Genomic DNA, 22,958 nt, shown 5'->3' on the forward strand with positions numbered 1-22,958 from the left:
AAAGTCTAGTATGGACAAATTGGGTTGTATTCCTTATTCTTTATTTCAGCTTACTATATATCACTCCAAACTGACAGGCAGTAATTGTGCGCTTTACAGACTAATTTCATAGAAAGAAAAGTGATGTGGTAGCCGTGTTAGTCCACTTTTAAAGGTAATAAATAGAAATAAAATAAAACAGAGAAGAGAAAATAAGATGATACCTTTTTTTATTGGACTAACTTAATACATTTTTGATTAACTTTTGAAAGTAACCCTTCTTCAGATCAGAAATGAACAAATTTATTTATTTATTTGTTGTACATTTATACCCCACATTTTACCACTAAAGCAAGCAGAATGTGGCTTACAATGTTACAAAAGGTTACAATGCAAGGAGGGTAAGGACACGACAGGTCAGAAAGACAGGAAAGAACAGTAGGATTAGATAAGGATGCTTGACTAGATTGAAGTAGCAACGGGCATAGTCTATTTGAGGTAGGTGGGGATTAAGCGTTAGTTAGTAGGATAAGCTTTCTCAAATAAAAATGTTTTTAAGGATTTCTTGAATAGTTGGTGGTCGTCAATATCCTTTAGATGCCTTGGTAGAACGTTCCAGGACTTTGGACTGATGTAGGAGAAAGATGATGAAAAAAGTAGCTTATACTTAACAGACTTGCAGCTTGGATAGTTCAGATTAAGGTAGGATCGAGCAGTTACCGAAGGATTTCCAGATGGTAGATCTATTAAATGAAGCATGTAAGCAGGGGCTTCCCCATATATTATTTTGTGAGTCAATGAGCAGATTTTGAAGGTAATATGGTCTATAATGGTTAGCCAGTGTAGATTAAAACGAAGAGGCTGTGCATGGTCAAAGCGTGATTTGCCTAATATTAGCCTTGCGGATGTGTTTTGAGCAGTCTGTAACTTTTTCAGAATGAAATTTTGGCAACCAGCATAAATTCCACTGCAGTAGTCAATATGCGAGAGGACCAACCAGTGAATAAGGGTTCGGAAGAGCTCCCTTGAGAGGAATTGCCTGAGACGCCTCAATCTCCACATGGAGTGGAACATTCTTTTTGTTATGAGTTTTGCTTGGCTGTCCAGTAACAAGTGATTCTCCAACAAGACACCAAGGATTTTCAGAATTGGTGAGATCTGGAGCGCGAAATCCTTAGTGGTGAGTGAAGTCGGGATGAAAGGATTAGACACTGCGTTTTGTCTTTATTGAGTTTGAACTGAAACGCTGTAGCCCAAGATTCCATGATGGAAAAACTAGCAGCTATTGTGTCAGAGATTTCGGCTAGTGTGGATTTGAAAGGGATATAGATGGTCACATCCCCCACATAGATGAATGGGTTCAGGCCAAGTGTGGATAAGGTTTTCACTAGAGGAATCAGCATGATGTTGAAAAGAGTAGGGGAAATGGGGGAGCCCTGAGGTACTCCACAGGAAGCTTTCCTTGGCGTAGAGATGATAGATTTGGATTTGGCATGGTACGTTCTCATTGACAGAAAATGTTGACAAATATCAAAATATATAAGTGAAACACAAAAACATTCCAATGACAGTCTCAGGGAAGAGGGTAGGGTAGGTTAGGTGAGAAACAGAGAGAGCCGGGTGGGTAAGAGACAGGGAGAAATGGATGGCTGGTAAGAGGGTTGTGCGAACTGAGCATGTGTGAGGAGGCCTGGCATCAGCAGCTGGAGGCACATCGACGACTTCCTGTTTCCAGAAGCTGCTGGCAGCGAATTCTTTGGCTGACGAGGCCTCTGCATCTCTGCCAGCAAAGGCACGTTTAATGCGCGGGGGAGGGAATGCATTGCTCCCCCAAAATTGGAGGGCTGGCAATGCCCTGCCCTGGGCAATTGTTTTGTGTGCATAAAAAAAAGTTCTAACATGCATATTATACAAATTTGCATATTAAAAATCATTGTGTGAGATGAACTGAAAAAAACCCCCCACCCCAAAATCATGAAAAATTCAGAAAATACATGGACAAACCAAATTGTTTTTGGGGGTGGGTCCTGTGGCATCCCTAACACACTAGAGGAACTCAAGCACTGGGGGAACCAAATCAAGGGATTATGATTGTCCAGTCGGTGGCGTAGCTAGGTGGGGTGCCAGGAGAGCGGCCACTCCCCCAAATGGAGTTCTGCTGGCTCCTATTTTTTTTCTCGTCGTGTTTCATTGAAAATGTGCACCAGCGCCGGCGGAAGTCCGCTCTCGTGCTGCTTTCGCTCCCCCTGCGCCGTCAACCTGGCTCTGCCACTGTGTCCAGTATAATTACCGATTCCAGACTGAAAGGACAGTCATTTTGCCCACAGTTTGGTGAATGCTATTTTGCCACAGATATCAAACATCAGTATGCCAAATTCAGCTACATGTGCCGTGCCAGAGAGGAGTGAGGTGCAATGAATTATAGACAAGGCAATTTAATTAATTCTGTTCGGTTATAAATAGAAATAAAACAAAACACAGAAAAGAAAGGCAAACTTCTACGGTCTGTGCTCTGATCGTGACTGAATAGATATGGATGGGCCGGAGTGTACATTTTAAGGGGCTTCGACATTAGCTTCAGAACTTTTAGTACAAGAACAGTGCTGGGCAGACTTCTACGGTCTGTGCCCTGAGAAAGGCAGGGACAATCAAACTCGGGTATACATATAAAGTATCACATACCATGTAAAATGAGTTTATCTTGTTGGGCAGACTGGATGGACCGTAAGGTCTTTATCTGCCGTCATTTACTATGTTACTATGTTACCCTTTGGGGTTCTACATGGAATGTTGCTACTAATTGGGATTCCGGAATCTTGTAACTCTTTAGGATTCTACAATCTTAAGAACTTTTAGTACAAGAACAGTGCTGGGCAGACTTCTACGGTTTGTGCCCTAAGAATCCGGTCTACGCCCTGATCGTGACTGAATAGCTATGGATAGGCTGGAGTGTAAATTTAAGGGGCTTCGACGTTAGCTTCAGAACTTTTGGTACAAGAACAGTGCTGGGCAGACTTCTACAGTCTGTGCCCTGAGAAAGGCAAGGACAAATCAAACTCTGGTATACATATAAAGTATCCCATACCATGTAAAATGAGTTTATCTTGTTGGGCAGACTGGATGGACCGTACAGGTCTTTATCTGCCGTCATTTACTATGTAAGAAGATGATACCTTTCTATTTGGACTAACTTAATATATAAGGTATCATCTTCTTTTCTTTTCTTTTCTTTGTTTTGTTTTATTTCTATTTATTACCTCTACAGGCGGACTAACACGGCTACCGTATCATTTTATCCATTCATTCTATGCCAGAGAATTCGGATATTTGTACTCACATTGCCAGGATCCCAGTGACTACAGACCCACTGGCCATTTTAGGCCACAGCAGGTCTCACAGTTGTGCTCTCTTTCTGCTCTCTCTGACACAACGTCCTCTCTCTCCCACACACTGCTTCCTTTTTGCTGTCTCTCACACTCTGTGTTCTGTCTTTTCTTTTCTCAGGTGCGTGCTGTCTTTCTCTTGTCTTTGGCAGATTTTTTAGCAGCTGCTATTCTCATCAGCACAGGGATCATCCAGCTTCTGCCTGCAGCCCTTTTCATCTTGGTGTATGAGATCTGTCCCTACGGATTACTGCTTGCTATGGTAAGTTTTTCACCCTTCATGCCAGCAGCACTCTCTGTTTATCCATGCTGTGTGTCTCTGTTTGTCTTTCAGTGACTGTGTTTATATTACTACTACTTATCATTTCTATAGCGCTACTAGACGTATGCAGCACTGTACACTTGAATATGAAGAGACAGTCCCTGCTCGACAGAGCTTACAATCTAAGTAGGACATACAAACAGGACAAATAAGAGATAAGGGAATATTAAAGTGAGGATGATAAAATAAGGGTTCTGAACAAGTGAATAAGGGTTAGGAGTTAAAAGCAGCATCAAAAAGGTGAGCTTTTAGCTTAGATTTGAAGACGGCCAGAGATGGAGCTTGACGGACTGGCTCAGGAAGTCTATTCCAGGCATATGGTGCAGCAAGATAAAAGGAACTGAGTCTGGAGTTAGCAGTGGAAGAGAAGGGTGCAGATAAGAGAGATTTACCCAGTGAACGGAGTTCCCGGGGAGGAATGTAGGGAGAGGTGAGAGTGGAGAGGTACTGAGGAGCTGCAGAGTGAATGCACTTATAGGTCAATAAGAGGAGTTTGAACTGTATGCGGAAATGGATAGGAAGCCAATGAGGGCTAATATGAGCATAATGACACTGGCAGAATATTAGTCATGCAGCAGAATTTTAGACAGATTGAAGAGGAAAGAGAAGGCTAAGTGGGAGACCTGTGAGAAGCAAATTGCAGTAGTCTGGATAAGAGTGTGGATGAGGGTTCTGGTAGTGTGCTTAGAAAGGAAAGGGCAAATTTTGGTGATATTATACAGAAAGAAACGACAGGTTTTAGCAGTCTGCTGAATATGTGCAGAGAAGGAGAGGGATGAGTCGAAGCTGACCCCAAAGGTTACGAGCTGATGAGATAGGAAGGATGAGAGTGTTATCCTCAGAAATAGAGAATGGGGGAGGAGGAGAGGTTGGTTTAGCGGGAAAGATGAGAAGCTCAGTCTTGGTCATGTTTAGTTTCAGATGGCGCTGAGACATCCAGGCAGCAATGTCAGACAGGCAGCCTGATACTTTGGCCTGGATTTCGGCTGAGATTTCTGGTGTGAAGAGGTAGATCTGGGAGTCATCAGCATAAAGATGATACTGAAAACCATGGGATGAGATCAGAGTACCAAGGGAAGAAGTATAGATGGAGAAAAGAAGAGGTCCCAGGACAGATCCCTGAGGTACACCAACTGACAGTGGGATAGAAGTAGAGGAGGATCCACTAGAGTATACACTAAAGGTACACTGGGAGAGATAAGAAGAAAACCAGGAAAGAACAGAGCCCTGAAATCCAAGTGAAGACAGCGTATCAAGGAGTAGGCATAGTAACATAGTAACATAGTAGATGACGGCAGAAAAAGACCTGCACGGTCCATCTAGTCTGCCCAAGATAAACTCATATGTGTATACCTTACCTTGATTTGTACCTGTCTTTTTCAGGGCACAGACCGTATAAGTCTGTCCAGCAGTATTTCCCGCCTCCCAACCACCAGTCCCGCCTCCCATCACCGGCTCTGGCACAGACCCCGTATAAGTCTGCCCTCCTCTATCCTAGCCTCTCAACCACCAACCCCTCTTCCCCCCGCCACCCAATTTCAGCTAAGCTTCTGTGGATCCATTCCTTCTGCACAGAATTCCTTTATGCCTATCCCACGCATGTTTGAATTCCGCTAGGCTGTGATCAACAGTGTCAAAAGCAGCATGTCTGGATGTAAAAGAGAGGATTAGGCAGGCCAGGTGATTGCCTAGAGCACCAAAATTTGGGTGTTGTGGCTAAACCCCTAGAAACCTCTGAGTGTCGCTTGCCCAGTTTTAAGGAAGTCACAGCGCTGACTTGTATGTTTTACAAATCTGCAGCCAGCGCTTCCTGATTACTGATCTGATTTATTTATTGAGATTTATTAACTGCCTTTCTAAAGAGAATCACCCAAGGTTCAGTTTAACATAAAAGCTACAATTTTGTTAATAGCATAACAATAGTAAAATAACCAAGAATAAACATAAATACAATAAATGAGGTAAACTTGAAAACAGTAAATTGTAACGTAATCATAGAACTACCATGAAACAGTATTTATTTATTGCATTTGTATCCCACATTTTCCCACCTATTTGCAGGCTCAATGTGGCTTACATAGTTTTATTATCATACACATTTAACATCAGTGGAATTTAAATCCCCAGAGATATAATACAATCCTGCTTATAATCGAAAGACAAAAACGCCTATATTGCGACCCAAATCGGGAGATAGACGTTTATCTCACAAAAACGAATAAAGCGGTATAATCGAAAGCCGAATTTGGACGTTTTCAACTGCACTCCGTCGCGGATACGGACAAAGTTGATGGGGGCGTGTCAAAGGTGTGGTGAAGGCGGAACTGGGGCGTGGTTATCGGCCGATCAGAGATGGGCGCCTTTTGCCGATAATGGAAAAAAATATGCGTTTTTAACGAGAATTTAGGGCACTTTTCCTGGACCCTGTTTTTCCACGAATAGGGCCCAAAAAAGTGCCCTAAATGACCAGATGACCACTGGAGGGAGTCGGGGATGACCTCCCCTGACTCCCCCAGTGGTCACAAACCCCCTCCCACCGCAAAAATATGCCGTTTCACAACTTTTTATGTTCACCCTCAAATGTCATACCCACCTCCCTGGCAGCAGTATGCAGGTCACTGGAGCAGTTATTAGGGGGTGCAGTGGACGTCAGGCAGGTAGACCCAGGCCCATCCCCCCCACCTGTTACACTTGTGCTGGTAAATGGGAGCCCTCCACACCGCCCCCCAAACCCACTGTACCCACATGTAGGTGCCCCCCTTCACCCCTTAGGGCTATAGTAATGGTGTAGACTTGTGGGTGGTGGGTTTTGAGGGGGATTTGGGGGGCTCAACACCCAAGGGAAGGGTGCTATGCACCTGGGAGCTCTTTTACCTTTTTTTTTTTTTTTTTTTTTTTAAAGTGCCCCCTAGGGTGCACGGTTGGTGTCCTGGCATGTGAGGGGGACCAGTGCACTATGAATCCTGGCCCCTCCCACGAACAAATGCCTTGGATTTATTCGTTTTTGAGCTGGGCGCTTTCATTTTCCATTATCGCTGAAAAACAAAAACGCCCAGCTCACAAATTGTCGAATAAAACATGGACGTCTATTTTTTCCCAAAATACGGTTCGGTCCGCCCCTTCACGGACCCGTTCTCGGAGATAAACGCCCATGGAGATAGACGTTTTCATTCGATTATGCCCCTCAATGTTAGCATAATACTAATGATACACCTAATAAGCATTAGAACATTCAACTAACATAGATATGATGCTAAAGATTTTCTACAATACGGCTTACCATATAGCTGAGGGACCAAGAGCAGATATATGATGGGAACAAGATGCATGGTACAGAGTCAGTCGAGATAATTTGATGGTTAGTTAAACTTAAGGCAAGTTCTTTGTATAGTTAAACAAGAGACAAGGAAATGATTTAAGTTACAGTGTGTCTAGCAAGCTAGTCCAGGTTCAAAATGTGTGCATAGTCAGTCACCCTATGTATTAAAGGCTTGGAAGAAGAGCCAGGCTTTCACCCAGAGGCGTAGCTAGAAAACAGGTTTTGGGTGGGCCTAGGCAAGAAGTGGGTGGGCACCAAATGTTCTCCCCCCCCCCCCCCCCCCCCCCCACCAAAAAATATCTCAGCTGGCGGGAAAACGCTTCTTTCCACCTTGGCAGTCTGCAGCAGGCATGTGCTGAAAACTGAGCATGCACAGGCTGGTATCGTGGAGAATTGCGTTTTCATTATCATCAGGGGGAGGTCTTCAGCTGGCAGAGCTTGGGATCCCCACCAGCTTCCGCTAAACGTGTGCTACTGTTGGGTGGGCCTGAGCCCTAAGTGGGTGGGCCCTGGCCCACCCAGGCCCACTTGTGGCTACGCCACTGCTTTCACCTGCTTCCTGAAGTGGAGGTGGTCTGGAAGTACATGTAGCCTGAGGAAAAGTCTTGTCACTTATCTTTGTATCTCTACCCATATTTTTCTTCCACCTGTGTCGGTGGAGAAACGAGGATATTTGCAGGGGAGGTAGACAAGGAAGAGGGGTGGTGCAGAGGCAGGAGTGAGTGGACATTGTTTTCTTCAAGATAACGTTGGGGGTTGAGGATTGCAGGGCTGGGACGTCCACTAGACCACCAGAGATATTTGGGGGGGATTGGAGCTGGGGGGGGTCATCTTGGAGGTCGGGGTCATATTGGGGACTGGGGGATCAGAGGACTAAGGGGTCATCTTGGAGGATGAAGGATTAAAGCATCAGGGGATTTGTGGGGTTTTTTTGGAGCAGGAGTGGAGGCAGCTCCTTCATAGGGCAGCAGTCTTTTCTTTAAATGTCTCTCTTCCTGTCAGCAGTGGCGTAGCCACAGGTGGGCCTGGGTGGGCCGGGGCCCACCCACTTAGGGCTCAGGCCCACCCAACAGTAGCACACGTTTAGCGGTAGCTGGTGGGGATCCCAAGCTCAGACAGATGGTAACGAAAACGCTACTCACCACGATATCGGCACCTGCCTATGTTCAGTTTTCAGCGCATGCCTGCTGCAGACTGCCAAGGTGGAAAGAAGCGTTTTCCCACCAGCGGAGATATTTTTTGGGTGGTGGTTGGGGGGTGGGGGAGAACAATCGGTGCCCACCCACTACTTCCCTAGGCCCACCTAAGATCTGTTGTCTGGCTACGCCCCTGCCTGTCAGTGTGTGAGGCAATCACTATTTAAGCTCTCACAGGACGGGAGACATTTTTTTTTTTTGCTACTACCGCTGTGGTGTATGCTGTTTTTTAACGACAGTACACACACTGGTGGTAATTTGAATGCCAAAAGGATTGTTGTTTTATGATAGAGATGTTTAAATACCTCTATGGCATAAATCCACAGGAGGTGAGTCTCTTTCAGTTGAAAGGAAGCTCTGGAATGAAAGGACATAGGATGAAGGTGAAAGGGGACAGACTCAGGAGCAGTGACGATCCTAGGTCAGCTGCCACCCGGGGTGGATCGCCGATGCGCACCCCCCCCCCCCCCCCGGGTGCAGCACGACACCTCCCCTGGTACAATGACCCCCTTCCCCAGTGCATCAACCCCCCCCCCCCCCCCCCGAGTGCATTCTTGGCTGCTGGGAGCAGCCTCGCGGCTTTCGGCTCTGCTGGTCCCTGCTCCCTCTGCCCCGTCACAGGAAGTAACCTGTTCTGGGGCAGAGGGAGCAGGGAAACAGCAGAGCCAACAGGCGTGCAGCTGCTCTCTGCACCCCTCCAGCGGCATGCACCCGGGGTGGACCGCCCCCACTGCTCCGCCCTTGCTACGCCGCTGCTCAGGAGTAACCAAAGGAAATACTTCTTTATGGAAAGGGTGGTGAATAAATGGAACAGCCTCCTGGTGGAGGTGGTGGAGATTGTGTCTGAATTTAGGAAAGTGTGGGAATCCTATGTGAAAGGATTCCTAAGAGAGTGGAAAAGGTAGTAGATGGCATGGATCCTTTATCTGCTATTATTTTCTCTGCTTTGGCTCCTGAATGTGACCTGAGGACTGGGTCATTCGCTAGAGAATGTTGTGGGCAGGACTCCTAGAAATTTTCAGGAGGGGATATGTATATGCCAGACACTAAATATGCAGTAAAGGACTTGAGAACTAAAATATGTTTATCCAGTTGAGTGAAAAGAGCTAAATAAAAACCTGCATTCATGTCATGGTATAAGAGTCTGTAATACTTGCTTCCAGTTTTGATGAGATGTTACTGTATCTTAACGCTCTGTTCTCAACATTTTGCCTACAGTGACTAAGCTTCTTCTGATTTGTACTGCATAATGCTAATCAGTTTTCTCTCCGACTCCTTTCTTCTCCTCTCCCTTTTTCATTCTTGTTTTTCCTTGATCTCCTCACATTCCCCCATCCATCCCTTCTTCCCTGCTTTCCTCCTCTTTCTATTCTTCTTTTATCTGCTCTTTCTGTCTTTCCTCTCTCCTCTTCCACCTGTCTTCTCCACTCTTTCATTTATCCACCTTTTTCTCCAGATGTTTTATTCTATCTCCTTCCTGATGGCTATTGTCTATGCTTTTGAGACTCATCTGATGGTGAAAGGCTGGAGATGTTCCCGTGCATCAGATCTACAGGTACAAGCCCCCCTTCCTCTGACCCCCCGCCTCTCCATCCATGTATCTCCTCTCTTGCCAGTGTGACTGTGTCAGGCTGGAGATGTTCCTGTGTATCAGAACTGCAGGTACAGGGCCCCCTTCCTCGTCCGCTCCCACCTCTTCCTCCATGTATCTCCTTTCTTGCCAGTGTGACTGTGTCAGGCTGGAGATGTTCCTGTGTATCAGAACTGCAGGTACAGGGCCCCCTTCCTCGTCCGCTCCCACCTCTTCCTCCATGTATCTCCTTTCTTGCCAGTGTGACTGTGTCAGGCTGGAGATGTTCCTGTGTATCAGAACTGCAGGTACAGGGCCCCCTTCCTCGTCCGCTCCCACCTCTTCCTCCATGTATCTCCTTTCTTGCCAGTGTGACTGTGTCAGGCTGGAGATGTTCCTGTGTATCAGAACTGCAGGTACAGGGCCCCCTTCCTCGTCCGCTCCCACCTCTTCCTCCATGTATCTCCTCTCTTGCTAGTGTGATTGTATAGTGTTAAGCTCCAGATGTGATTACTCCTTTCTCCATCCATGTATCTCCTCTCTTGCCAGTGTGATTAGACTGTGTCAAGCTGGAGATGTTCCTGTGTATCAGAACTGCAGGTACAGGGCCCCCTTTTTCGTCCGCTCCCAAATCTTCCTCCATGTATCTCCCCTCTCGCCAGTGTGGTTACATTGTGTCAAGCTCCAGATGTGATTACACATCTCCCTCCATGTATCTCCTCACTTATTTTATTTATTTGTAGCATTTGTATCCCACATTTTCCCACCTATTTGCAGGCTCAATGTGGCTTACATTATGCCGTGATGGCGATCGCCATTCCGGGTACAGAATTTCAGATGGTAATACATTTAGGTGCATACATTCATGGTACGGGAGAGTACATTTTAGTAATGCATACAAATAATTTTGCATTAAAGTGCATACATACATGGTACAGAGTAATGCATTATGACATTGCATAGAGGTTTCTAAGTGATAAAGTGAGTTGTAGCATAAGTTAGGTCATCGACTATAGAGATGTCGTTATCAATTTAGGGAAAAGGTTGGTTGTGCATATTGTGTAGCTTTCTTGCCAGTATGATTAGACTGTGTCAGGCTCCAGCTGTTCCTGTGCATCAGATCTGCAGGTACAAGCCCCCTTCCTCCGCTCCCATCTCTCCCCTCCATGTATCTCCTCTCTTGCCAGTATGATCACACAGTGTCACACTCCAGATGTGATTACACATCTCCCTCCATGTATCTCATCACTTGCCAGTGTGATTAGACTGTGTCAGGCTCCAGCTGTTCCTGTGCATCAGATCTGCAGGTACATGGTTCTTCCTCCACCCCTATCCTGCTCTCTGTTGGAGTCCCTCAGGGTTCTGTCCTTGGACCCCTTCTTTTCTCTATCTACACCTCTTCCCTGGGCTCCCTGATCTCGTCTCATGGCTTCCAGTATCATCTCTATGCTGACGACACCCAGCTTTATCTCTCCACACCTGACATCACTGCAGAAACCCAGGCCAAAGTATCGGCCTGCTTATCCGACATTGCTGCCTGGATGTCCAACCGCCACCTGAAACTGAACATGGCCAAGACCGAACTTCTTGTCTTCCCACCCAAACCCACTTCCCCTCTACCTCCACTCTCTATTTCGGTTGATAACACCCTCATCGTCCCCGTCTCATCTGCCCGCAACCTCGGTGTCATCTTCGACTCCTCCCTCTCCTTCTCTGCGCATATCCAGCAGATAGCTAAGACCTGTCGCTTCTTCCTCTATAACATTAGCAAAATCCGCCCTTTCCTCTCTGAGCACACCACCCGAACTCTCATCCACTCTCTCATTACCTCTCGCCTTGACTACTGCAACCTACTCCTCACTGGTCTCCCACTTAGCCACCTATCCCCCCTTCAGTCCATTCAGAACTCTGCTGCACGTCTTATCTTCCGCCTGAACCGATACACTCATATCACCCCTCTCCTCAAGTCACTTCATTGGCTTCCGATCAGTTACCGCATTCAATTCAAGCTTCTGCTACTAACCTACAAATGTACTCGATCTGCAGCCCCTCCTTACCTCTCAACCCTCATATCCCCTTACGTTCCTACCCGTAACCTCCGCTCTCAAGACAAATCCCTCCTTTCAGTACCCTTCTCCACCACCGCCAACTCCAGGCTCCGCCCTTTCTGCCTCGCCTCACCCCACGCGTGGAACAAACTCCCCGAGCCCATACGCCAGGCCCCCTCCCTGCCCATCTTCAAATCTCTGCTTAAAGCCCACCTCTTCAACGTCGCCTTCGGCACCTAACCTCTACACCTCTACCCAGGAAATCTAGACTGCCCAACTTGACATTTCGTTCTTTAGATTGTAAGCTCCTTTGCGCAGGGACCGTCCTTCTTTGTTTATTTTGTACAGCGCTGCGTAACCCTAGTAGCGCTCTAGAAATGTTAAGTAGTAGTAGTAGTAGTAGTAGTAGTAGTAGTAGTACAAGCTCCCTTCCTCTGCTCCCATCTCTCCCCTCCACGTATCTCCTCTCTTGCCAGTATGATCACACAGTGTCACACTCCAGATGTGATTACACATCTCCCGCCATCTCTTTCCACTATGATTACACGGTCAGGTTCTGGCTGTTCCTGTGTATCAGATTTGCAGGTTTCACGTCCCCTTTCCTCCACTCTCACCTCTCCAGAGCAGAGAGCTTCCCTCCATGTATTTCCTCTCTTTGCCAGCATAAATACACAGTGTTAAGTTCAGATGTATACAGTAGGTTCAGGCCTGCTCCCCACGCCACTGTACACTCTGACTGTGTGAGTTTGTTTTTGTAGCTGCAGGGCTGGTGCAAGGTGCTGTAGGCAAAACTTCAGCCTTGCACCCCATCTCAATTACATCTATACTCTAAGCAACCCCCCTCCCCAAAGAATTGAATAATTAAACTCAAGAACCATGATCATATCAACACCATTGCTCCCAGAACAGTCTTTTAAATATTAAACTTTGTTGTATATACATGTACATGGGTCCTGGCAATTGCCTTGTTATATGTAAGAGCAAATGGGCTATTTGAAAATTGGCTACTTTTTCTGCAGGTAAAACCATGAGCTAATGAGTCTTTGTGTGGCTTTCAGAAGTTGGGCAGAAGAATTCTACCCTGTCCCACAAGTGATTTGATCTCTCCCTCTCTCGCCTGCATGCCATATGGACTCTCTAACACCCCCCTCCCCCACATACCTTTTAAATAGCCAATTTTCACTGGCAGCAAGCAGCAACTAATACACACTGCTCATGTTGGCCCCACAGCCTTCCCTCTGATGCAACTTCCTGTTTCCGCATAGGCGGGAATACATCAGAGGAAAGGCTGTGGGGCTGGTGCGAGCAGTATGTATCAGTCTCTGCTCACTGCAGGCGAAGATCTGCTATTTACAAGGTATGCAGGAGGGACAGTTGTTGGGAGTTTTCAGCTGGCGGGGCTTAGGGATCCCTGCCAGCCACATCACAGGTGTGCTGCTACTGGGTGGGCCTGAGCCCAAAGTGGGGCCCATCCAGGGCCATGCCAAGGGTCTCTGGTGCCCCCCTGCAGACTAACAGTTGGTGCCCCCCCCCCCCATCTCGCTTCTTCATTAGATGTTTCTCCATTGCTACCTGTCTTTCCTTTAGACTGAAAACTACAGGCCCAGCCAGACCTGACAAAAGGGTCTACCACACCCTTCAATGTCAAGCATATACTAGAAAACTGTAAATTAGCTTACACAGGAAAGCAGTTTAAAAAAATAAACACAAATCCTGCTGTTTCTTAATACTGCTCTCCAGAGAAAGCACTGCCTTTATAAAGAGGCTTTTCAGTGGAACTTAGCCTATTAAAAACTATTAGCATAATTAGGAATGGCCAGCCCTTGTAACTGCAGAGACCTAAGCTTTGATTATGCATGTGCCTGTCTTTGTTACAGTGGGGGGGGGGGGGGGTCTCTTCATCTCATTTACACAGTCTGACCTCCCTGGCTCACTGGGAGCCCAGTCTCTTGGAGACTGCTATACATTGCAAAATAAGATAGCAGATGTAAATTCTCAAAGTGGACATATTCCAAACACTAAAATGAAAATAAAAGGATTTTTTTCTACCTTTGTTGGCTGGTGACTTTCTTTTTCTGATCATGCTGGCCCAGTATCTGATTCTGTTGCTGGTATCTGTCCTCTTAACTCTGTTTCCAGGGCTTCCTTTCCACTGTATGTATCCCTCATTGATAAGTCTCTGACTCTAAAGTTTAGCAATTTCATTAAAGCAAAATGTATTTTCAAATATCACAAACTCTCCCTATCCAAGCAGAATGTTTTATATAAAAACAAACACACAAAAAAAGCAATCAGATTTTTACTTACCAGCTATTCTACACTATACGTCAGCTAAACTTCCTCTTTGAACCTCAGCCAATTAAATGGATTTTAGCTGTAGCTATGATAATTATGTACACATCATTGCAGTCATGCCCTCTTCTCAGTGTACATGCTCAAAAAACAAAAACTTTGAACCACTTACAGATAACAATTACACTATTTACTTTTTATTTCTCCCCAGTCTCACTTGCACACCTGCCTCCAAACCTGTTCTCTTTAATTTGAATGTTGTTCCAGCTCACCCTGAATGAAAGTTGTTCACACACCAAAGCCATAAATAGCTGCTGGTTGTACTCTTTGAAGCAGCTTTAGCAGAGCAGCGTGTCTGTATGCGGGAAGGGCAGGGGAGAGAGGAGAATCACAACTTCAGGTAAAAGATTTTGCAAGTGAGTGGCGCCCTATAGAGGTCAGCGCCCCCCTGCGTTGCTTACCTCGCTTACCGTGTCAGCACGGCCCTGGGCCCATCCTTGGCTACGCCACTGCCTCATAGCCAAACTTGCACACAGTGACATCCTAAAGCAGTGACACATTAGCAGCAATACCTGTTTAACATTAACTTCAAACCTGGAGAACGTGGAATCAGAGGTACATATTCACCCTCACAGCAATGATAGATCCTCACATGTTTACAAGGTGCACTCATGCTTTACATAATTCCTCCTGCACCTCAGCCAGGGGTGTAGCCACCCTGGGCCCACCCACTTTGGGTTCAGGCCCACCCAGTAGCAGCACACCTATGATGTGGCTGGCAGGGATCTCCAAGCCCCACCAGCCGAAAACTCCCAACAACTGTCCTTCCTGCATACCAGCCTTCCCTCTGATGTATTCCCGCCTATGCGGAAACAGGAAGTTGCATCAGAAGGAAGGCTGTGGGGCCAACTTGAGCAGTGTGTATTAGTTGCTGCTCGCTGCCGGTGAAAATCTGCTGTTTAAAAGGTATGCGGGGGATGGGGGATGTTTGAGAGACCATATGGCATGCAGGCAAGAGAGGGAGAGACCAATCACTTGTGGGATAGGGCAGAGTTCTTCTGCCCACCCATCTTGGGCCCAGGCCCACTCAAAATTGGGGGTCTGACTACACCCCTGACCTCAGCATGCCTGTAATACCCCTTCACATCTTTTATCACACACCAAAATGATGACCTGTAGAGAAGGAAGCAGCTGGGGCAGAGCTGATTTTGGAGTCACAGAGTTCTCCCAGAATTAGGAGAAAATTCTTTCTGATCACCATTATTTATGTCTGCCAGCTCAGAGTCAGTATTTTTCTGGTTTACCTTTTCCAACAGGATGGAAATAGAAAGAGAACCAAACTATATTTATCTTACGGCCTGGCATGGTAAGGATTTATCTTATTAAACATCTTGATATACTGCCTTTCCAAAGGAAAATGAAAGTGGTTCTCATTTCTCAAAATAACAGCAAACACAGAAAAAGAACTACAATGTCGCTAGGAAAGTAACGATAAAAAGAACACAGGGCTCACAGGTGAATTTATGGGCTGATGTGATATTGCATAAGGATTTTATTACATGGGTTAGTGGACAAGTCTTCACTGTATGAAACTGCATGATAAAGATTTCGGGCTGGTAAATGGTGCTGAAAAATAGGTGAGAGGAAAAATTCAGTTGTTACCCCCCCGATTCTATATAGCACTCCTAGAGTTTCACGCCGAAATCCAAGTGTATTCTGTAACTACATGTGTAACTTAATTGGTTTACTTAACAAACAATAATGAGCACTAATTGGCAATAATTAGAATTTACACACATAACTTGCTAAGCATATTCTGTAACACATTGTGCCTAAATTTTAATGCATGCAGGCAAAAAGGGAGCATGGTTATAGGAGCAATGGGCGTTTTGTGGGCGTTCCAAAATGTGCATGCATTGTTATAGAATATGGTCCTCTGCACCTAAATCTGTGTGCCAGGATTGACACCATGTTTTCACTGGTGTAAATGGAGGCATGTAGTTTTAAGTGCTAGTATATCAACTTTGTCCTTCCTGATGGCTATTGCCTATGTTTTTGAGACTCATCTGATGGTGAAAGGCTGGAGATGTTCCCGTGTATCAGATCTACAGGTACAAGCCCCCCTTCCTCCACCCCCACCTCCCCCTCCATGTATCTCCTCTCTTGCTAGTGTGATTGTACAGTGCCAAGCTCCAGATATGATTACACCTCTCCATCCATGTATCTTCTCTCTTGCCAGTGTGATTAGGCTGTGTCAGGCTCCAGCTGTTCCTGTGCATCAGATCTGCAGATACAAGCCCCTTTCCTCTGCTCCCATCTCTCCATCCATGTATCTCCTTTCTTGCCAGTGTGATTAGACTGTGTCAGGCCGGAGATTTTCCTGTGTATCAGAACTGCAGGTACAGGGCCCCCTTCCTCATCCGCTCCCACCTCTTCCTCCATGTATCTCCTCTCTTTCCAGTGTGGTTCTATATTCTATATATCATGCCTAAATCTAGGCGCTGCTTATAGAATACGCTTAGGCGAAAATGTTTTCCATGCGTATTTTTTAGGCGCCATCCCTCCCTTAGTGTATTCTATAAAGGGTGCTCTGGGATGAGCATTCTTTGTAGAATAGCAACCAGCAGGAATTCCCGTACCCGCGGACTTATGCCGGTGAAACCTGGTGTAAATCCTGGCACATAAGTTGGGTGCAGATCCCTGGAATTCTAGAACACTCCACACATGTTTTGAGAACGCCCATGACCTGCCCATGCACCTCCCATGGCCACGCCTCCTTTTGGGGTTGCACGCTATGGGATGTGTGTGCCTTGATTTACAGAATAGGGTGCAGCCAGATGCGTGCACAACCCTTCATTGGTGCCAATTAACATCAATAATTGATTGTTAGCAACCATAGCGGTGTGTAACTCCAGAAATACCCAGCGTGATGACACTTACCTTATTCACTATCCATGAGCACCAGAGTTGTGGCTTCCCTTTCATTCTCTGGTCCTCCGCAGGGGTGTGCTGGTAAATTGTTAACAGGGGGCTCTCTCTCGCCAGCAAAGTAAAAGAGAATTCAGGAGGGGCCCAAGCCCACATTTTGGGATCCATTTGTTAAAGTAGCCATGGAGAACCGGCTCCCAAAATTCTTAAAAACTTAACAAACGGCTCTTGAGAGCCTGTGAGAGCCTGCTCCAGCACACCACATGGGGCCTGTAAGACTGCAAAAGAGACGTAAGGTTATTTCTGTATTTCTTGCCTTTGAAGAATACTTAGAGTAAGGGATTGCTCACTCTTCCAGTGGTTCAGATTTCTTGTTCCTTCTGGTCTAGTGACTGGTTGTAGGACCTCCAGGATGGTCACCAAGCAGAGTTGCACCTAGCGTTCTAATGTATGGGATATTTGCCATCCTTTTTGTCTTTTTAAATTTTGTTTTTTGTTTTTGGAAGGCTGGTTCCTCTCTTGTTGTTTCTAGTTCAGCTGATCTCAAGAGGATGGACTATGAAAGACGTAGCACCACTTCACATCGACACTAAGTGGCCATGGAGTACAAACCAGTCAGAAGGAAACTATGGTCTGTTTTGTTCCAGGTAAGTGCATTTTCTTAACAGGCACCAGGAGTTCATGACCACTTAGGTGCCCTTTAAACACCGAGGGCTACATGAATGTCAGTACTACTCATAGCGGACCTCAACATTACCTAATGTTGGAACTGGAAATGCAGAGCGCTCCATAAACCTTCTGCGCTAAGTAAAAATTGAACTCAAAATGACGGAAACAAACTGCTACAGTGTCTGTTCTGAAAATATTTGTGAAATACAGTATTTAAAATGGTCAAAACTAGGGTTAATTACATTTTACAGCATGAAATACAAATAGTTCCTCACGCACTTTCTTAAACCTCCACTACCCTAACTGTAAGGGACTTAAATACAAATCATTATATGCATCCAACTTCTCCTACATCTGCGCGCAACGTTGGAATGCACTACCAAATTCCTTAAAAACAACGCACGATCTGTCAGTCTTCCGGAGATTACTGAAAAGTAAATTATTCAACTAGACTTACAACAAGAATCCTTCATAAGAGACTCACTACCACATCTGTATTAGAACTAATCAACATTAATCTCTTAATTTGGTTACTTAATCACATTGTTATTATCTAACACTATATTCTACCTACGTTTTGCATATCCGATATGTATTAATTATTTCCTTCATTTCTAATTTTCTTGATATCTAAAATACCTTATTGTAATGGTACTTTGTTCTTCTCTTACCGTGTATGACGATTGTCATTGCGGCATAATGTAAGCCACATTGAGCCTGCAAAGAGGTGGGAAAAAGTGGGATACAAATGCAGCAAATAAATAAATAAAATTTCCCTGTATACTTCCCATGGTCTCGCAGGCTGCATAAAATTCAGTGGTGGACCACAGGTTGTCCCCAGGATGAAAATGACTGGTGATAAGAGGAATCACCGCGCTGGCCGCTTATCTCATTATTGTTTTGATACATGATTTTGTAAAGCATCTACAGTGGGGGAAATAAGTATTTGATCCCTTGCTGATTTTGTAAGTTTGCCCACTGACAAAGACATGAGCAGCCCATAATTGAAGGGTAGGTTACTGGTAACAGTGAGAGATAGCACATCACAAATTAAATCCGGAAAATCACATTGTGGAAAGTATATGAATTTATTTGCATTCTGCAGAGGGAAATAAGTATTTGATCCCCCACCAACTAGTAAGAGATCTGGCCCCTACAGACCAGGTAGATGCTCCAAATCAACTCGTTACCTGCATGACAGACAGCTGTCGGCAATGGTCACCTGTATGAAAGACACCTGTCCACAGACTCAGTGAATCAGTCAGACTCTAACCTCTACAAAATGGCCAAGAGCAAGGAGCTGTCTAAGGATGTCAGGGACAAGATCATACACCTGCACAAGGCTGGAATGGGCTACAAAACCATCAGTAAGACGCTGGGCGAGAAGGAGACAACTGTTGGTGCCATAGTAAGAAAATGGAAGAAGTACAAAATGACTGTCAATCGACAAAGATCTGGGGCTCCACGCAAAATCTCACCTCGTGGGGTATCCTTGATCATGAGGAAGGTTAGAAATCAGCCTACAACTACAAGGGGGGAACTTGTCAATGATCTCAAGGCAGCTGGGACCACTGTCACCACGAAAACCATTGGTAACACATTACGACATAACGGATTGCAATCCTGCAGTGCCCGCAAGGTCCCCCTGCTCCGGAAGGCACATGTGACGGCCCGTCTGAAGTTTGCCAGTGAACACCTGGATGATGCCGAGAGTGATTGGGAGAAGGTGCTGTGGTCAGATGAGACAAAAATTGAGCTCTTTGGCATGAACTCAACTCGCCGTGTTTGGAGGAAGAGAAATGCTGCCTATGACCCAAAGAACACCGTCCCCACTGTCAAGCATGGAGGTGGAAATGTTATGTTTTGGGGGTGTTTCTCTGCTAAGGGCACAGGACTACTTCACCGCATCAATGGGAGAATGGATGGGGCCATGTACCGTACAATTCTGAGTGACAACCTCCTTCCCTCCGCCAGGGCCTTAAAAATGGGTCGTGGCTGGGTCTTCCAGCACGACAATGACCCAAAACATACAGCCAAGGCAACAAAGGAGTGGCTCAGGAAGAAGCACATTAGGGTCATGGAGTGGCCTAGCCAGTCACCAGACCTTAATCCCATTGAAAACTTATGGAGGGAGCTGAAGCTGCGAGTTGCCAAGCGACAGCCCAGAACTCTTAATGATTTAGAGATGATCTGCAAAGAGGAGTGGACCAAAATTCCTCCTGACATGTGTGCAAACCTCATCATCAACTACAGAAGACGTCTGACCGCTGTGCTTGCCAACAAGGGTTTTGCCACCAAGTATTAGGTCTTGTTTGCCAGAGGGATTAAATACTTATTTCCCTCTGCAGAATGCAAATAAATTCATATACTTTCCACAATGTGATTTTCCGGATTTAATTTGTGATGTGCTATCTCTCACTGTTACCAATAACCTACCCTTCAATTATGGGCTGCTCATGTCTTTGTCAGTGGGCAAACTTACAAAATCAGCAAGGGATCAAATACTTATTTCCCCCACTGTATATGAAGACCATTCACCACTAAAGAAGGAAATACACAAGAGATGGAACATTCTCAACCTTGTAAATGAGAGATTTCCGTGTCCACTGTCACTTCCTCTTATTCCCTTTCTGTTTTACGTCCCATCTCCGAGCAGTCTGGGGCACGGAGTCCTGTTTCTCAATAGGTCAGTTAGGAACAAGGATTCTAGGATGTGTACTTAGTTACAGCACTTAAGAAAAATAACAACTCTGGATGACCAGAAACGTTCTGGCATTTTTCTTATCAGGTCTATGTAAAACCTTTTCAATAATCCTCTCCATACAGGGAAGCAGGAATGCAGCTTGTTCTCAGCCTAATATTATTTTTTGTTTATATTACAGGTGTATCATTCTCATTCACAAATCCCAGGATTTCTGTTATAAGGTAATCAATAGAAATAAATCAAAACAGAGAAAAGAAAATATGGTGATACCGTTTTTTATTGGACTAACTTAATACATCTTTTGATTAGCTTTCGAGAAGAAATAATTAAATGTTGACAAATATCAGAATATAAAGGGAAAGGGAAATGGGACTTGATATACTGCCTTTCTGAGGTTTTTGCAACTATGTTCAAGGCAGTTTACATATATTCAGGTACTTATTTTGTACCAGGGGCAATGGAGTGCCCAGGGTCACAAGGAGCTGCAGTGGGAATTGAACCCAGTTCCCCAGCATCAAAGTCCACTGCACTAACCACTAGGCTACTCCTTTCTTCCCCATTTTGTGCCTTCCTTCTCCACCTTCCTGCTGTTCCTTCAACCACATTATACTCAATGGATTCCCTGGTTAGTAAAACACCTCTCCAATGTGACCCTTCAGTCTGCCCTTCACACATCTTCTAAGAGGAAAAGCATAACTCTTCAGTTAGAAAACCAAGCCAGAAGTGCTATGTACCTAATGTGATATAGGTATGGCATTGAGGGAGGCCTGGGACAGATTAATGGATTATGTAGTTGTGACTGCATGTACAGATGAGATGATGAGTGACTTGTTGGTTGAATGAACAGAGGACCGGTGATGGAAGGACTGATTAATGATGCTATAACGGTGGGACCAGACAGGGACAATAGATGACAGAAGGATGGATGAAAAAGTTGATGAATAAACAGATGACTTGATGAGTATGAATTGTACATCAGTAATGATTGCTAAGGTGGATGGTGGATGGCAGCACAGGTGATGAGATAAACAGAGGAAAGGCGGATGACAAGTTAAATAAATGGAAAAGCAGATGATGGATCAAGTGATTAACTCCTGAGACTTGTAGTTAACTGAGGACACAGTGTGATTTGATTTGCAAGAGATTAATGGCCGGTAGCAGTTTTCTGTTCACACTAGAATGAAAAAAAAATATTTATATACCGCCTAGACCTAAGCGGTTAACAATTTTCCTTTCAGGTACTGGTAAGCTCTTTTGAGCAGGGACTGTCTCTCTGTGTCAGTTGTTGAGCGCTGCGTGCGTCTGGTAGCGCTATACAAATGCTAATAATAATAATAATAATACTGTCCCTAATGGGCTCACAATCTAGTATTATATTGTACCTGGGGTAATTGAGGGCTAAGGGCCTCTTTTACAAAGCTGTGCTACTGATTCTCAGAGATGCAAATGAGAGGAAGCCCGTTCAATTCCATTGGGCTTCCTCTCATTCGCCACGTGGGAATCACTAGTACGGCTTTGTAAAAGAAGCCCTAAGTGACTTGCCCAGGGTCACCTGGAGCAACATGTACGGAAAGGAGTGAATGTAAAGACAAGTAACAAGATAGACTTCAAAGCAAGGCAGACGGAAGGACAGATATAAGCGTGGCTGGCGGATGTCCTCAGGTTGGGAGTGGGACGATGCAGACCAGAGGCCTTACTGCATACTTTTCCTCTCTTCTCTTTCAGTTTATGGATAATAAAAACGTGAATCTAGATGAGAAAATTGCCTTCTTCGTGTATTTGCTGCTGGTGTTCATCTGTTGCACAGTGAGTCACTTTGAGGGCCTCGGGATTCCTAAGGCTTAAATGAACATAGAATCAGGCTGTCCAGTACTTACATAGTAACATAACATAGTAACATAGTAGATGACGGCAGAAAAAGACCTGCACGGTCCATCTAGTCTGCCCAACAAGATAAACTCATATGTGCTACTTCTTGTGTATACCTTACCTTGATTTGTATCTGCCATTTTCAGGGCACAGACTGTAGAAGTCTTGCCCAGCACTAGCCCCACCTCCCAAACACCAGCCCCGCCTCCCAATCTTGGCTAAGCTGCTAAAGTGGTGCTTCCTTCCATATTCATGTTCAAACATGCCTCTGACGATCCCATTTGACAACTATAAGGGCCACTAGTTTACAACAATGATTAGAGCAAAAAGCTGGAGAGCCCCTATGGTTAAACTTAAGTCCTTTGGAGTTAGGGGCATTACCATGTAATTCATCTCACATAGTCTCTTAGATTCCTGTGCAGGAAATGCAGGTTTGGTTCCCAGACATCTCCTGCTTGTCAAGCAGACCAGGGCTGGGACTATTGGGGAGGCAGTGTTCAGGGCGAGGAAGGGGGTTCTAGCAAATACACTTCAGGCCAGAATGCACCTAGACCAGGCTCTGCATGGAACCAGCCTGCTGCCACTGCTGCATCCAGGAAAAGGGTGCAAGAGGGAAACACCCAGACACTGATGGTGAATGGAGTTCTAGCCCCAGGTGCGCTGGTGGGGGGAGGGGCGG

At 45.4% G+C, this 22,958-nt stretch overlaps 1 protein-coding gene across 2 annotated transcripts in view; it reads left to right on the plus strand.

Moving 5' to 3' along the window:
• The window catches only part of LOC115478990 (transmembrane protein 116-like), a 51,399-nt gene that overhangs the window by 19,207 nt on the left and 9,234 nt on the right, over nt 1-22,958 (plus strand). For both annotated transcript variants that reach the window (XM_030216693.1, XM_030216694.1), the window contains 6 exons: nt 3,484-3,624; nt 9,656-9,754; nt 15,426-15,475; nt 17,544-17,684; nt 20,589-20,631; nt 22,136-22,216. In XM_030216693.1, the coding sequence (XP_030072553.1) occupies nt 3,484-3,624; nt 9,656-9,754; nt 15,426-15,475; nt 17,544-17,684; nt 20,589-20,631; nt 22,136-22,216 (555 nt within the window). The remainder of the gene's footprint in view (nt 1-3,483; nt 3,625-9,655; nt 9,755-15,425; nt 15,476-17,543; nt 17,685-20,588; nt 20,632-22,135; nt 22,217-22,958) is intronic.

The sequence above is a fragment of the Microcaecilia unicolor genome, chromosome 10 (genome assembly GCF_901765095.1).
Source record: "Microcaecilia unicolor chromosome 10, aMicUni1.1, whole genome shotgun sequence".
Lineage (NCBI taxonomy): Eukaryota > Metazoa > Chordata > Amphibia > Gymnophiona > Siphonopidae > Microcaecilia > Microcaecilia unicolor.